This window comes from Acyrthosiphon pisum, chromosome A2 (genome assembly GCF_005508785.2).
Source record: "Acyrthosiphon pisum isolate AL4f chromosome A2, pea_aphid_22Mar2018_4r6ur, whole genome shotgun sequence".
Taxonomy (NCBI): domain Eukaryota; kingdom Metazoa; phylum Arthropoda; class Insecta; order Hemiptera; family Aphididae; genus Acyrthosiphon; species Acyrthosiphon pisum.
The window spans coordinates 50,529,148-50,548,435 of NC_042495.1; the positions used below are offsets into that span (position 1 = coordinate 50,529,148).

General features: G+C 28.8%; 1 protein-coding gene across 2 annotated transcripts in view; it reads right to left on the reverse strand.

The window, feature by feature from the left end:
• The window catches only part of LOC100167737 (arrestin domain-containing protein 3-like), a 115,214-nt gene that overhangs the window by 60,158 nt on the left and 35,768 nt on the right, over positions 1 to 19,288 (reverse strand). For both annotated transcript variants that reach the window (XM_029490255.1, XM_029490254.1), the window contains exon 2: positions 16,923 to 17,123. In XM_029490255.1, the coding sequence (XP_029346115.1) occupies positions 16,923 to 17,034 (112 nt within the window). In that variant the 5' untranslated portion in view covers positions 17,035 to 17,123. The remainder of the gene's footprint in view (positions 1 to 16,922; positions 17,124 to 19,288) is intronic.

Here is a 19,288-nt window from a genome sequence, read left to right on the forward strand (position 1 = left end):
ATGATTGCAGTTAATGAGGAGGTAATTGCATTGTGGGCTTCTTGGTCAGTCATTTCATTTCCTGGAATGCTATGTGGCCCGGAATCCATACGAAATGGATGTGTATATTTTTGTTTTCTGCAATAAAGGTTTCTTCTTGTATGAGCTTTGTGATGTCTGTTTGGTTTCGAGTATTTGTGTTTAATTACGGCAATGTTCAAATAATCTTAAACAGAAATTCATAAAAGTTTTTCTTTTTAATTCTAAGATTTGGAAATTTAATACAAGGCTCCTAACATATTTTTACAATAGCAGTTGCAAAATAAAAGGAATACATTGTCACAATTTTTATTTATAAGCATTTAAAGTTCAAATTTTGACAACATATTATGTAAAAATCACGAAAATTCGTAAATTATTTTATGCTAGAAATTCATAAAAAATTTTCCTTTTATATCTAAGATTTCAAAATTTAATACAAGGCTCATAATATATTTTTACAATAGCAATTGAAAAATAAAAGAAATATATAGTCACGATTTTTTTTTTATAAGCATTTAAAGTTCAAATTTTGACTAAATATGTAAAAATTACGGCAATGTTCAAATTATCTTAGACAGAAATTCATAAAAGTTTTTCTTTTTAATTCTAAGATTTGGAAATTTAATACAAGGCTCCTAACATATTTTTACAATAGCAGTTGCAAAATAAAAGGAATACATTGTCACAATTTTTATTTATAAGCATTTAAAGTTCAAATTTATACGAAATATGTCAAAATTGCGAAAATTTGCAAGTAATTTAGTGGTTGAAAAATCGTAAAAATTTTTTCTTTTATAACTAAGTTTTTAAAATTTGGTACAAGGTTCTCCATAAGTTTTTCTTTAAAAATAATATATCCTAGACTGACAAATCATCTCCGTTCAGAATCGTTTTTCGTATACAATGATATAATATCATTGGATTCAAATTTAATTCCATCCATTACAGTAACCCACTTGTAACCTACTGTACAGCAGAGCGACATCCACGACTTACCCGCCTTTTTTAATATATTCCTGCTTAAAAAAAGCCGTTCTACATCCATGTTTTATATATCAACACACAGCATAAACTCCTTGAAAAATTCCCCTATTCCTAGGATTGTGGCTCTATGCAATAAACTCTGGACTAAAGTCGATTTTTTCTTCTCATCTTTTGGGGAGATATTAAACGCTCACATAAATCATGTTATGCGTAATACTGGGTATGCCAAACAATTTTATTATTGTATATAATATAATATATATTACCAACTGAATAACCCGGATTCGCCCGTGTGGAGCTAGTTGAATCTATTGACGAACATTTTATGAACATTGGTTACAAAAACTGTGGATTTCCAAGATTCATCCGTTATAGACCTTTGATGTTACACAGTAAAATAGCTGAAAGACCCGCCTTCGACCGGGGAAAAATGAACAAATATAAAATACAACGCTAAATTGGTGTATATCGGTTTGACTGTATCTCAGTTTTACGTACCTACTTCAGTTCACAGGCAAATCGGCATCAATGTACCTAGCTTTGTGAAATAATTCAAACTGGATGGTAACTCCAGTAAATCGCGGATTGTATTTAGCACTTGGTATATTTTTTAGACTACTATTTAAACTGTTCTGATATCTCTAAAAACAATATCTGAGATTTTTATCAAAATCAATCGAGTAATTTTTGAGTATATAAGCTACAAACATACATTTGGTTTTAAGATGTATAGTTTCATTAATCAATAGCATATTGTAAACGTGACGATTTGATGCACGCTTTTACCTCACCCGGCAGAGTAACCAATGGCAATTATTTATAAACCAAAAAAAGTTTCCACCCTGGATCTCAAAATCCCTGTTTGACCACCTCTTTAAAATGCGAGTTTTAGAAAAATCCTTTCTTTGTTGGTTTTTACATCTTTCGACGAAACTACTGACCATAATATTTTCATACTCATGGCTTCAGTGGTTCTAGCTAGCCGATGATGAATCAGTCAGAAAAAGTTATTGTATAAGCTTATACATAGATATACTTATTGTTTATGTATTTCTAAATAGTGTTCTAATTTATAAGCTGTGCTATTTGGGATTCGTTTTATCAATTTGAATAAATTATTAATACTATTATAATTTATAGATACTGTCTCTTTGATCAGAATCGTTTTTTCGTCTAAGTTCAATGTTTTATTATTGAATTCAGAATTAATACAATCATTACGATTACAGTGAACTATTTTATGACGAAGTACTCTCGAAATTTAATAGGGATACGGCAGTACGAATTCCGTGGATTTGACATATAGTTCAAGTACATAGTGTATTATAATGTTGTGTAACTATAAGCTATAGGTTAAATTTACATCTACGATGACTATAAATAATTTTTTTTTAATTCATTATTGTAACTGAAATAATGGCATTACTTCATTACTCGTATAGTCATATATGAATCAATATTATTTTGTAATAGGTTATTCAAATTAAGGACACAAGTTTGTAATCACGGCAGTGCAGTGCTTTAGTGCTTATATAGTTATATTATATTCAAAACGGACTAACTATTTATTTTTTTCATATACTTATTTGTAAATTATTATTGCCAAATAAATGTACCAACCGATGTAGTAGGTACTTTCTTGCATATTATTACACATACTAATAGAGTTATTGAGGTCAATATCGAAAAAAAGGAAATAAACCCATTGGCCATTACCTAGAATATTATATAAAGTTAAATGCGCCGACTCAAGTGTTTATATTATTGTCGTTAGTTTATAATGTTTATAATAGGAAAGCTTTACACGTTTTTATGTATAGGTACATGTCCTTGTTTAACGAACAACAATATTTGCACAAGAAGTTCTGGGAGTTATATATCTCATTAAATGGCATAATGCCAACGAGCCCTGCAAAGATTGAAAATACTATTTCATATTGTGTAGGTGATGTTAATTTTTTATATATATACATTTTTTTTTTTTTTTTTGATGTTCGTTAACGTTATTGGGACATTATTTTTAAATTAAGTGAAAGTCAAACATTTATTTATTTCGTTTATTTTTGTTAAAAAAAAGTCATACACGTACTATATTAACAATTAATTATGAACGCAGTAGTACCTATAAGTATGACTGTAATGTAATATTATATATTTATATTTTATTATAAATAATAATATTGTCTTCAGAATATATTGATTATACGAATCATGAATGTGTTTTTATAATACACATTACATAAAAACTGCAATAATATTATAAACTCTATACTCTCAACAAACGTTATTAGAAAACTTCAAATTAATTTGTGAACCGAAAATTTTACCAACCTATAAATAATGCGAGTTTTGAACATTTTGAAAATTTTATAAAAATCGATCAATGCGATTATACATAACATAATTTAAATGATTTTGAGTAGTATTCAAATGCTGAAATAAGCGTAATAATGGAAGTAAGTTACCTACGAAGTATATTATGTATTTTAGATATTCAAATATGTTTTATGAATATTATAAATAGCTATAAATAACGTTGTGATTCGATATAATTAATTACTGTAAAATAACTATTATGTACATTGCACACCTATTTTTAAACTAAATTAAAATCCCTGGGTAAATGTATATAATAATAAATTCACAATCATATAATACATTCTCACATATATACGACCTACCTACAATATGATATATTTTTGTACGAAATCCATTGAAATTTAATGTAATTTACTTATTTATGAAATATTACGTTTCACGTTTAGTTATTTAGTCGAGAACCTATAAATTATATTATATAGACTTTGTCAAAGAGAAATGGTACATTGGTATTATTAAATATTTCGACATTTTAATGTGGATGACCAACATGGTACAAATGTAGTATACTATAAATTTTTCATTTAATTCTGTATTCTATAGGTATACACACCTTTTTTAAACGCACACAGAAATAAGAACAATCTTCTTCAGCATTACAAAAAATATTTAATTAAAAATTATGTAAATACAATATTACAATTTTATGAAATACTTAGGTATTTTATTTTGTTTGAATGGAAATTATTTAATTTTACAAAGCAACATTAAAAATAAATTATTTTTTATAAATAACCCTTGAAATTGTTTATTAATATTAATTTTAAAAATAGTTATATGAAATGGTTTATTTTTATATCACAATATATTTTTATTAATAAAATAATATTACATTCTACTCAGAATGTATCGATTTTACAATAATGACAATGTTTTTTTTAGTCTGTCATCTGTCATCACCTTTTGGCCAGTAAAATGCTTAAATTGAGTATAGTTTCTGGTAGAAAATTGTATTTTTGTGGATCAAAAGTAAAAATCCCTAATAGTTTTCAAAATAACCATTAAAACAAAAAATAAATTGACAAAAAACAGGAACTATTGTCTATTACCCAGTTATCAACAAAATCGATTTTGTTGTTTGGTTGAACTCATTAATTCTTAACTGAAAATACTTGAAACTTTTAGTTGAAGTTAGAATTTTGACAAAATTCATCAATATCGTGAATACTTGCAAATCATTTAGTAGTTGACAATTCATAAAATGTTGAACTGATATTTTACAGCTGATGATGAGGTGGTTCATATCAAGAGACAGACTTGGGTTCTCGAACACGTTGATGTGGTGGAGGTGCGCCGCTTCTGCTCGAAAAATTGTGAAAATCGGTTAACTAGCGGTCGCTTTTAAATTACTTACTACAACTGTGATGATATAATGTATAAATAACTGTTTAATATGATGATACAGTGTGAATAGCTCTAAAAAAATTACTTCTAAAATATATTTAATAGCAATTTATTATGTGAAATGCCTAAATTTGTCTCATTTGTTGACGCTTAGATAGAAGCGGTGTGCATTGAAGCAATGATGATATGAATACATTTTTATATGAAAACTTGACAATGGATCATTTGATGTGTATCCAATCAGAGACAAAAATTATGCGCAGTATGACAGACTATATGTTCAATACGAAAGTAAAACTACGCAGTGACATTAATAGCAACCTAATTAGAATATTTATATTTTATTATAATATATATATACATATCCCAGAAGGGTGGGTTATCCTATATATTTTGTCCTATAATTATCACCATCTTGGAGTCCTACCATATAGATATTAATATTTTTGATTGTGCCGAAATGGGGTCGTTGCATCACTTGCTCAGACTTCAGAGTATCTATACAACGACTTATCTTTACGTTTTCATTTTTGTACAAATTTCATTTTATTACAATACATGAGTTTTATGTTACAGGTGGCTACGCATTTCACTCATATATTAAACATAATATACGCACGCAGTCGTATAATATGATATTAATGCGACGGTGATGGGAGTATGCATTTTGTAATTTCATTCTAAGCGTCAAACGCTTTAATCCGACGTTAAAACGTATTTTCAGAAAATACTTTCAAACTTCAAATATTGCTGTCCACTGTAGGTATATCGTATCATGATGTTAGAGTAACTTTTATTTTTATCTTGCTATAGTACTAGATGAAGCATATCATAATCAGTGGGTTCCTACATATATGTTTTGTGAGCACTACATTGACCTTGATCAAGTCGTGTCACTCGTGTGCCATGTCTCACAAGTTTGTATGTTTGTAGGTACCTATGTATATATATTTTTAAATTTATGATCTACTTATCTCAATCAAACACGGAACGAGCAATTTCTGAGTCAATAAAATGTTGGATACTGTGTATACCAAGGATAATAATAATCATTCTAAATGGTTACACAAAAACACACAATGTTTTATTGAACAAAATATTTTTCTGCAGTATATAACAAAGATAGAAGGTTAGCGCATTGCAGTTAGTAGATTGTCAATCAAAGTCACTGTAAGTAACCCGAGATTTCATTAGATATTAATTATTATTTATTATAAAAATTTAGTTTTATTATATATAGTACACAACGAGCAAGACACTAATTAAATTACTATACAACAAATTTGCAATGGCGGCTCGTGCTTTGGAGCACAGGAGCACATGCGCCATCTATATTTTTAAAGAATATTTAATTGCTCTACAGCAATAATTATAATACATAATATTTATGAAAGGGATCAATATTTATTGACAAAAATAAAAATTATTTTGTCGACTAATTAGTTATTTATTTAACATAGTATTAGTATCTACACTATAAAGCAAATATATTAGGGAAGTACTGTCATAGGTGATAACTGATAAGTGATGTTGTAGATGTTGTGGACTATGGTAGGTGTAGCTGTCAGCTAGGAGTACTGACTACAGGTACAAGACGTTACGAAGACGGCGACGCCGATTTACGTGGATTGAGCACAGTGAAAATATGCTCGGTTCGCGCATGCGCATAAACATTTACATTCCCACTACTCGCATATAAAATGATGTATTCGTCATGGGCACTTGTTCACGAATGATTTGTGCTCACGACTATACAAACGGCAGCGGCGGCATCGCCTTGTTGATCGGGTGATGGGTGGCGGCATAGATAATAAAATAATGGATAGGCCATTCCTATATAAATATACGAGGGGTTTGCGTGCTGGAATGTAGATGAGAGACAGCCAGTTTTTATATAGTGTTTCTCACTCTAGCAAGGGGTCTTATCATTATTTTATTATGAGACCCCTTGTAACGTTCATGCACGTGTGATAAGATAGTATGGCCTATCCATTCTTTTATTATCTATGGGTGGCGGTCGTTTCCCGACGTTCCCGCTATCACAAACCGTTGTAACACCACAGAACAAACAGAAGGGAATCCTAAGGCTCATCGAAAAACCGTTCGACATTTCTAGATTTTAAACGTGCTGCCACGTACCGAGAAATTCTCTTTTTTTAAAGTTTTTTGTGGTTTGTAGCTACACTGTTAATCTGCAATTCCACTCCTAACAGCAACAACAACACATGGCTAACACGTATATCAGTTTTTGAACGAATAAAGTGTTGCACGATATAAAGAAAAAAAGGCAAATTCCTGCTCTGTGGTAACACGTCTTGAAACTAGAGCTATTTTTATCAACAACGTTGGAATATTATTTCCATACTAATATAATAATTATGATCTATTTTTCATTGTTTATTAATACTATAAATACCTACTATAATATCATAATACTGAAAATATATATATATTTACGAAGAATATATATTATAAATTATAATTAATAATTATGTAAGAATACTAGGTATAAATATATTAATAAAGTTCAGTTTTTATAATGTACCTAATTTATAATTATTTATTGTTATACATAAAGTATTACATATTATATATTTTATTAATGTGTAACACTAACTATTTTACCCACGAGCCGCCACTGCAAATTTGCATTAATTAATGAGTTAATTAATCTATTAGTTATAAATACACTATATTGATAATATCTTCTAATTAGACGGACACTTATAGATAGGTACTGAGCAAATATTGTTATACAATTATAGCTGTATGATTTCATAAACTCTAATAATTGTGTACAGCATGAAGCGGTTATATTTACAACGACACTTTACAGATGATTTTCTGAACGGAAATGATTGTATTTTGTATAAATATTATGTGGTCGGAGCTTTTGAGAAGTTGTATTTAAAGCGAGTGGTAGCTGGTAGGTATCTACAGTGGTCGGGAGTAGCGCGCTAATTGCAGCGACGCTATACAGTAGCACGCTACTTTAGTTTTAGCGATTACCATAGCGCCTCTATAATATTATATACAATGTAGCGAAATTCTATAGCGCGCTAGAAATTTACGGTTAGCGTAGTGAAAATTTTCATTATTTTATCGCTACTTCTAACCTATTTCATGATAATTAAAATATTTTGGTGTACCTATGTTTATTTATTTAATTAAGATGACTAGGTGAGTGTATTTTTTAATTTTTTTGGTTTGACCCGTACCACACTAATCAGTAATCATAGATTATAGATAAGACTATAATCATAAGAGTATTATTACAATATTATATTTTATATTAATAATAAAGAGCCATAAATAATAATTAATATATTAGTATTTTATTATCACTATTTTTATTTTTCGCATTCGGCGTTTTCTGTGTTTCTTTTAAATATTAAATTTTATATGTAAAAAAACAGTATTTTAGATTCTATGTATCATTGAATTAAGATTTAATGCTTCCATCACAATGACCTACACAAGTACACAACGACAATGTCCACTTGACACTTAAACTATACAGCGGATTATAAGATTTTCTAGATCCATGCTTGCCATCAACTTTCTTAAAAACTATTTAGCAAATCAAAAATCTTTGTAATCACTAATTCCCTTGCTGTATGAAATCCTTTCTCTCAGCGACCGAATGTCTAATCAGTACAAACTACTAATTGGCAATTTTCAATAGAACGTTTATCTGTTTTGAGTTTTGTTACAGAAATACATGAGATACATTGAATAAACTAAACCTGCCTTCTGAAACTACAAGAAAATAGTGGTAGGCATTAACAAATAATGGCCAAGTACTCAAGTGAATATCTAAATAAATCAAAACAATTTTTGAAAAAAATGTAGCGAAAAAGTAGCGCCCTATATTTAAAAAAAAGTAGCTTTAGCGATAGCGAGTTATACTTTTTGGGGGTAGTAGCAGTAGCGTTAGCGTGCTACAAAAAAACAGTAGCGTCCCGACCACTGGGTATCTATATAAATAACTCTTGCAGTATTTAATATACGCATATCTTTTAAAAAGTGCTTCACAGGTAACTTTTAATTAGTGAAGTTAGGAGACAACGCCAAAATAATATACAATCATGTCCGGAAGACATTTATTTTCATCATCAACGACCGGTGATAATAGTGTTTATTTTTCACTTTGTTTACTCTTGCTGTGTACGCGTATTGCATACATAAATGTATAAAACACAGGATATAATATCCTTATTCACTCCCCTATATAATACCGTACACGACGCGGCGAGAATTGAAGAAGTGACGACTGACGACACGTGTGAAAGTATAAGAAAAAATAATAATAAATCCATGCGATTGCCTCAGGGGTGAATATAATATTATCGTACCAGCTCGAATATATATTATTATATATACGACACTCAGTAACTGTTTTCTTCTTTACAAAATTCCCCAAGTTTAGTTATTCCTCTATATAAACTATCGCCGTGATTGGAATATATTTTATTTGGCAATATAATTTTAATATATATTTCTTACTGTCGTGGTGTTTATTTTCTTAGAAAACTGCCAACGAAATACGTTTTTGATAACATTTTATGTGTAATTATTATAAAGTTAGTTGGTGTATAGATAGAATAATATAATATTGTACGCGTGTAAAAATAGTCGAAGAGTAACGTCAAGACCACCGTAGCTGTCGTTTCATAGACGATTATTTTAAACGTATAGTAACCAGCTTTATCTACGAAAAATCTAATATGGAAATAATTTTAATATTACGTTATTTTATTGTTAGTCAAATAGTACCCTCGCATATAACTACCACAGCGAATAATTCAAATTAAATAATAAACTACTAATTACGCATGTTTATATCTATCATGCGCAGAAACTAAATGTTTTTGTTTTTACCTATATTTAATTATCATTAAACATATGACTGAACACTTATTTCCATTCTCAAAAAAAAAAATTTAATTATTTTAACTGAGCTTGCTTAAAGTAATTATTGATTTTGAAACTATAAAATGAAAAAAATTTCCCAATTCATCATATCAACAGATTCAACTTTCAGACTTTCTGTAGTAGGCCGTAACTATGATGGGAGGGGGGTAGTTAGGGGGTTCAAACCTCCCCTTTAACAAAGTAGAAAATGTAAAAATTTCTCGTATATTAATATAATAATATAGTACATATTTTATAGTGTAGTACCCAAGGTTTATTGATAGTGCCTGGAGTGCGTTGTGATAACTGATTATTAATAAGAGTTTTTCCGGTCAAACCATAAACTTCTATACTACATTACTACATTACTACACTTCTAAACTATATAGAAATTTGTGGGTCAAACTGATATTACTTATATGATATCAGTCATATCAGACACAATTTTTTATTTATAGATCCACGAACTACGAAGACCCTTGTATTAAAATCGTTAGTTTTTTCTAATTAATGTTATATAAAATATTTATTAAATGCATTCAAATACCTCAAAAAAAGCGTCTCACACAATATATCACTAGTTATTTTTATAATGATAATAGGGAAATTGTTTCTCGATCATGTGAATTAGCGCCTATTGGTAGGTATTGACCAAAATCAATTATGAAAATTAAAATTTAAAATTTAACCAGTGGCCGGGACGCTACTGTTTTTTTACTCCCCCCAAAAAGTAGCTCGCTATCGATAAAGCTACGTTTTTTTAAATGTAATGCGCTATTTCTAACGCTATTGTTTAAATGTAACGCGCTACTCTTTCGCTACATTTTTTTGATTTATTTAGATATTCACTTGAGTACTTGGCCATTATTTGTTAATGCCTACTAAAGTAAAGTGTAGTAAAGTGCGCTGTAGTATTTCGCTACATTTGTAACGACGCTATGTTAACCGCGCTACAGCTAAAGTAGCGTACTACTGTAGCGTCGCTACAATTAGTGCGCTAGTCCCGACTACTGGATTTAACACATAAAGCTTTTACAAATTGGAAAAATGCAAAATAAGTTAGTTTAGAATAGTACTTTAAGTTAACTATTTTATTTTCAAAATATGTCATTTGGAAATATTACAGAAATTTAATGAACATGCAAGCTTTGAGTACCATAAACTGTCAGTTACAAAATATTTTAAAATTGACTTACCTAGTGTTATCATGAAAATATAACATTTTAATCTCACAATCTTGATGTTTAACTCAATGTAATTTCCTATAATGATATCCTCTATAAAATTTCTATCTATGGAACTGGACCCTCCCCATATAAAATTCATAGCTACGGCTCTGTGCAGTATGTATAACATAAAATATTTATAGGGTTGCAGCTATGTATAATAATTGTATATTATAATCCTTATATTATAACACGATAGATGAATAAATAACTATAAATTGTGGTAATGATACATACCACGAGTACCTACTAACGTAATATTCTTTATTTTATTATACTAAAAAAATGACCAAGAATCTTAAAGTCATAAATATCAATTTTGACAAGTGAGCTGTTTTTAGTTTTTCAATTCAATAAAATATTATACCTCATTTAATTATTTTACAAAGCCTTTGATAAATGTTTATTATATTATGTCCCTATTAATTTAGAACATGTTATATTTGTGCACTTCAAAATTCATCTCTAGTTCTCAAATTACCAATAACATAATAATAAGCTAATAGTGAAATAATAGTTCTGGACTTTTAATAATCATTCCAGTTCACCCGACGAACTTCTAAAATGTGTTGGTATGTATCATATTTATATTATGTATTATTGTATTAAACTGACTAAACATTATTACTATGGTGTTTTACTCGATTTTTTTTCTTACACACTACACATAACTTTTACGATAAGCTTGAAAATAAAATAAAAATACAATGATAAAAATCAGAAGCATAAATATGCCAACGATGCAACATCTTTTGTATCCGACACTTTAAGGGCTTTCATAATGCAAGAGTTTATTATACTTTAAAAGATAAGGTTTCATTATAAAAAATATTATTAAATGGGTGCCCTGCTGCATTGGAGTCAAAGCACTCGAAATGTCACTGTTCGGGAGATGTGAAGTAAACCCAAAGTAAAGTAACCTACAAGTTAAGATGTAAAAAACCATTTTAAAGTTATGCCTGACTTGGCACTTAGATAAGAATTTGAATGATAGGTACCTAGTCAAATTATATACTAAAAAACTTTATAAGATTAAATAATAATAATACTGGGCATGTGGGTACCGATTTGCTGTACATAAGGACCTGGTGCCTACAGCCTATATGGTTCACTATAAATTTTAATGAATCAATGAATATGTTAAATTTAAATTCAATAATAATATAAATTATAAAATAATTTTGTTTGAAAAACGATACTTAGCGAAGACTGTCAGTCTATAGTATTATACTAAGAATATTTTATGACATTATTGTGATTAAAGCAATTTATTTTACTGATAAGCATTACTACTACAGTAGGTTAAATTGATTTTTTCTGAAAAAATTTAATTTGTAAATATCATTGTGTGTATACAATATAATAATAATATACTTTAAGAGTTTCGAGTAGCCACGAATACAATTTTTAAATTACAACAAAATATTTGAAATCATTATTCGTTGTTTAAATATCTAATTTCGTTAAACATATTGAACTTAGAATATCTATAAAAATAACTGTGTCTATACAGTTAATAGATTGGTTGGTTACAGCATGAACTACTTATGAGAAACATTGTAATATAATACTACATAATATATTCCTTAGGTATAAATGACTACCTATATGAATATTAAAATAATTATTGTCACCTGATATAATGTAATATTTGAGTACTAAATTACAAATGTTTTCCCCTCAATATAGTTTTTAGGCATATTATGTACATAAATTAAACGATTTGTTATTATAACAAAGAAATGAAAGATCATCATTATACTATATAACATGTTATAACACACGACACACACTAGCTGCTTGAATTACAAAAAAACTAAAATGAGCTGATAAAAAATGGTACCTACATTATAACGACAATGATTAGGTATAGCATTTGCCTAAGCCTTTAGAGAAATAAGATGCCATTTAAATACCCAAATTTGAATATAAAACCAATACATTTGCAGTTATACTTGGTATATAAAATAGAAACAATTATTTTAAACTTGATTATTTAATCAATATCTCAAAAACGTTGATACGGAAATAATAATTATTTTGTTAAGTCGTAATTTATTTATGTAATTAAAATGTTTATTGACTGTTACTTGAATTAATAATTGAAATTTAATTTTGTGTTTGATGTTTATTAAGACTAGTTCTGATAATAGTTTGGCTCTGTAGACTGTATAACTTTCATACTCTGAGGAAACCATAGCAAACCGTATTCGTAAAATTAGAGCTACGAACTGTATTTATCAATATAAATGTTTAAACGAATAATTGTTCTCATTTGAACTACCTAATATATTTTTGTTCTTTTATATGATTTCTCTATCGATACAATAGTTTAGTTCTTATATTTTTAGTAGAAAATATTAATATAGCTAACGTATTCGTCAAGACAAGGAATCATAATTTAAATCGAGCAAAAAATAAAGATTCATTAAAAATGTAAATCACAAACTGTTAATAATTTCATACTTTTCCTATAAAATTTGAATGGGAATGAGTATGGGCCAGAAATAATTGACCAAAGGCAACCGCTTCCAAGTGTCTACGTTATTACGAATAAATACCAATTTATTTACAAAACAGAATTTGAACCGTATAAATCAAAAGAATAATCGATCGTTTGATGTGATTTTATGCAAATAAAAATATCGACTCTATGTACATGGAGATAATGCGTATAGTACTTATAGTACATTTTAATTTGTGGGTAAAAATATATTGCAACTTGGTAATAGTAGGTATATTAACCTAAATATTGAGATTTCAAGCCAGCGGGCAATGGAACCGAAATAAATAAATTTAACGATTATTATTACTGACCTATATTATAGACAATCCTCCACCCTCCGGTTGGTTCATTATAATTGTTTATTAAACCCGTTTTTAATCGTTTTAAATCACGTCGTTGAATAATAATCATTGTATAATAAATAATAGGGTAAGACATAATAATATGCTTTTACGGCAAGCATATAAAATTTAGTAATTTGGTGATGCTGCCGTGCAGGTCATAGGTACCTACTTTCAGCGAAGTGTTTGAATGTTTGATATTGATATACTTTCCAAAACATGGAGAACCAAATCTGCATGGCCAGATTTATGCAGGGTAGTCTAAAGGGAATAATCATTCAGTCGCAACATCTTATAAAGGCTCTCAACTTTTCGACTCTATTGGTGTTTTAAAAATATACAAAAGTACTAAGGTGCGCACCAATTAATAGTTATTTTATATCTTAGTATTTTTGCTGAAAAATTGGTAAATCAGACTTTGTAAAAGAAATCGTTAAAATGGTTGGAATAGCGTTTAGCTATAGGGACGTTATATATTATGTAGGTACTCGGAATATGTGTTGTAATAATCAATACGATTAAGTCAGTTTAAAGTGTGGGCGATCGCTGTTTTTAAATCGCATGTGCGCGTAATATACCGGAAATAATTGTGTCCTACGTATCATGGTATATTGTGTCGACTAAGTTGATTTTGAAAAAGATAATAACGTTCCAAAAAACAGGAGATGACAATTCCTTAATTCTTACACTCCACTTGAAACGTGGAGAATCATTGTGAATTATGTCAGCTTATAATTGTTGATCAGGAGGAAATACATTATGTAACAAAAAATAAAAAAATAAAAATAAAATAAAAAAATCTAATTGAACACTGGAAGACGATGGTTGAACAGTGAAAAAATGTATTTGACAGCATCCGTTGTGAATTAACTTCCAACAAAATTGTCATGGCTTATAGGTAGGATAAGTTAATATCACACAATAAACATATTATTGAAGTAGTTTGAAATAATTCTCAAAAATAACTTACCAAAATAATAGTCGAGATGAATTTAAAAAAAAAAAAATAATATTTATTTGCGCATAGTCTCCAGTCAATTATCGGGGACGGCTAAGGCAATCATTCAATGTGCATAATCTGATTTTTTTCAGCGCAATTTTCATTTAAACATCAACATCGAAGTCTACGCAAGTAATCCGTACTCGTTTTAACCATAATTATATAGTTTCAAGTTTGACGTCTCAATAGATTAATAATATTTAACACACAAAATACAGTACAAGATTGACGATTGTGATTGTGCGCGCAATGACCTGGTTTTCAGTCTAAATATTATATAGTGTGATCGTATAGTACCTGCTTATACCGCTACAACTACAGCATAGGAACAATTCAACAGTCTATATGCTCGTGTATATACCTATACATACATATAATCGTATCGAAACGTTCGGTACCCAGGCCTTTTGTACCGGTAATGGTTGATAAAGCTCGGAAACCGTGATGTTATTGGCTTATATAATACGAGTACTTATATATACGGGAAATATCGATAAACGCGTTATATATCGGTTGAAAATCCTGTTCATAGACATTATTTTCAAGTCGATATCACACAAAATGAGTATAGATTATTCTGTGTATAGGAAATATTGTCATTAACTATTATAATATAGTGCCTTAATTCACGCCTTTGATGGCGTAACGGTGACGCAAACTATAACATAAATTATTAGCAATTTATTATGTATATGTAGGGTAGGTACACGTGTACTGTAGAAGAGAATGATTACAACGAAATTACGCGATTGGTACAGAGGTTTCAAATTGTCTCTGATATAGCGTGTTAGATATACACCTAATGTATTAAATATGTTATATGAATATAATATTGGTGTTTTGATTTAGACTCATAAATCGCGTGTGCTGTTATGAGTGCTATCTTATACTACTGTTTGATAAATTACTGAGAAGTTAACAAAATGTAAGCAATATACAATATGTTTACAGTAACACAATACTTTATAACTATTCTTATAAAATATTTATTTTTTAAAAATATATTATATAGTGACGAGGCGTAATAAAAACTCGTGGGTTCCAATCTAAAAGGTTCAAATTTCGTTTTTTTCATACATACAAGGTGAATTTTTAAGGACGCTCATCCTATTTGTATGCTTAAATTATGCATTTATTCAAATTAAGATTTTTAGAATTTTTAAATAAACTTGAAGACCATATTTTCGGATCCTTGAGATTTTTTCTACCACTTAAGGATGATCCTGTGACAATATTAACTTTTGTTTTTCAAATAGGCCCTTCCCCTTTTCGTTTTTATTATTAAGCAGATATTTTTTTTTTAATTTTGATGTATCTAAATCAAAATTTGAGCGAGTAGTTTTTGAGTTACCCATATAACTATGTGTGTACTAAGGATAATAATATGTCTATGGTAATTGGTTAAGAAGATCATTCAATATAAAAATTTGTAATCATTATCCAAGTATAATAAATACTACATTTAGTATTATATATAGTTTATATTTTTATAAAATCATTTTTAAGGATTATTACCCTTAGTATAAACATTTTAAAAACTCAGAAACTACTCATTAGAATTTTGATTTAGAGTCATCAGCATTTACAAGAAACTCATTATCTAAACAATTTTCAGTGAAAAAGGGGTTCTCATTTAAAAAAGAAGTTTGTATCCCACAATCACCACAGGACACTCCTTAAATAATACAAAACATATCAGAAATTTGAACATACTATATTATAGTCTTCAGGTTTTTTCAAAAATTCTAAAAATCAGAATTTGAATGAATATTCTATTAAAGGGAAAAATGGGGTAAAGGCATGCTTAAAAAGTCATCCTATATATACTTATACATATATATGTTTTTAATAGTTATAATGGTCTAACATTTTTATGCTTACAATCGCAGTTCAAAAATTGCATAATCTCTTTTATATTTTCTATATATTTTTACGTAGTATTATTTTAATTTGTATTATATTATTATATAGTTTTTATACAGTTATTAACTTTGTAAGCATTATACTTGTTATTATAGAAGTAGGTATATATAAAATACTAGAATAATACAATATCTTACGTTTTCATTTCAATGTATTTTTATTTTATGTGATTGTAAAATTATAGAATATAGGTAAGTACAAGATTATTATTGAATTGTATTATTATTTTTTATTAAGATAAAACTATCAGGTATATTTTATGTTCATATTTTCATTCAACTTACTTTTCAATTTGAAGTTTTCAATTGTGTCTAGAACCACGTGGCCTTCCAGAATTTCTCCTGCGTAAAACATTTCCTTGTCTAATCTTATGTCAAATTCTCTTATGTAATCCATACCGTAGTTGATTTTTTTCCAATTAAGAATATTAATTCAAAATAATCGACTGCTGTATTTTAAGCACTTGTTGGCCTACACTGCAAACTCTGTAATAAAAACCATATATTAGATATTATATTATATTAAATATTTTCAATAAATATATAACATATTTTATGTTCACTGACATATATTATTCCAATAATTGTATGAACCTCCCAAATCGTATCTATTAAGATGAAAAATAGACATTCAAGCACGAATAATTATTTGAATTTATACGTTATCAATACATATTTTGTTCATTAAATTATACAAACGATGCATTGTTATTCTTAATATATATATATTTATTTCGGGGATGCGCATGTCGTATCGTATTTATTATTGTATGTAGCTGACATTACATTTTTATATTCTTGATATACTACAGCCTAAATTATAATTACAATTCTAATAATAATAAGTATCGTTAAGTCGGTAAATTATTAAATGTGATTTAAAATGAACAATACTGTTGAACAATGAACATATTATTACACAAAAATCGTTAGGAGGACTCGTCACACCTGCTGTGTTTTCACCGTCTTACAAATGTAAAACATGGTAAATTTGTGTTCAGCTGTACCAGTTTTGTACTTTTACTGCTTTTTAGCATTAATATTAGAGTGGACTTATCTATTATCAAACTTAAAGTAATGAGAATTATTAAGTTGTAATACTTTACGTACACGTAATTCAAAAACTGAAATATCATACATGCAACAGGTAATCTCTACATACAACATTTAGTGGATTTTTAATTTGGAGTGGAGCAATGAAATTCTAATAGCTATAGGGTTTCGTTTAAGTATTTCAGATGACGTTTATATTTGTACACGACGAAATGGCAGTTTCAAAATGTCTCGATAAAATCAATATAATGTATTATTAATGTCGAAGTAATTTCATTAAAATATCATATCCGCAGAACAACATTATGTAGTGGTGTAGTTTGGAGCCCTTAAGATTTACGAGAATAATGTCTAAATGGTTTTACTGGCTTTAGACGGCATAATATTATAATAATCAAAATAATAATAAGCAGTATTTACTATTTACTAATTTATAAGAATTTATATTTTTTTCATTAGTTTTGAAAGTGGTGATTAGTCGGATAGGTTACACGACGTTTTTAGTAAGTACATCCATCACCTTTGCATAAAATTATATAATATATTATATTATAACATGTACATAATAATAACAAAACATAAATACATATGATGTGTGAAGCCATCCAGTGATGATATCCTTCAGAACGGAATTTGCTTATTTAATCAACTAACTTAGAAGGTTATGGCACCGCCGCCTTTTGAGGCAACATAGTGGGTTGTCAGGAATATATGATAATAGATGAGAGACTAAAGGGTTAGACTGCTATTGACATTTAAGTGAAATCTATTGTAATGGATTTTGATTAGTTAATCAACAGTTTCTATTTTTTAAGTCATTGTGTAGACTGTAGAGATTCGTTAATATGTACCAAGAGGACCAAGGCTATTAGCAAATAGTGATGCACTGGAAGGATTGGATAGTGTGAGTTTGGGATGATTTAGTGCACCTCCAGATTTGAATACCATAAGTCTAAACGGGCCTCAGTAAAGATTTAAATAGTGTAGATTATGTGTGGATTGATAAATTGGATCTAAATATAGGATTAAGCAGGTGAAGGTGATTATTAGGTATTTTGAGTTTGGACTATAAGTTAGGACCCTAAATTAGATTCTCAGATATCTGATTTGAAACTTAGTAGGTATCATCAGCTCCTTGAATTTGAATAGAGGGGAGGGGTTATTTTTCAATGTGTAGATGATACATGGAAAGATTTTTCAAGGTTATTATAATTCTCTACCTAGTTTCCCAGGTGTTTATTGAGTCAAAGTAATTTTGAAGATCTGTTGAAGCTTGAATAATATATAATAATATAATAAAATACATTTATGTTGTGTCTAGTCGCGGATTGCTCTTTGCTCGTCGCACACGTATTAATTATGCTCCGCTTAACTGTCGTGATTCCGTCCACTTTTCGTATCCGAATGTGTCGTACTTAGTACGAAAAAAATCGTAATCGTCTCCCTTATTTATTTATACATATTATAAAAACTGGAAGTGCGCCTAAGTGCGTTTTTTCCTTCTAAATGTAATCGAATTACGTTTACGTTTAAATTAAGTTTTAACCGTCTACTCTATAACCGCTGCGCTATCGCTGCTTCGTGCATCAGTATGCGAC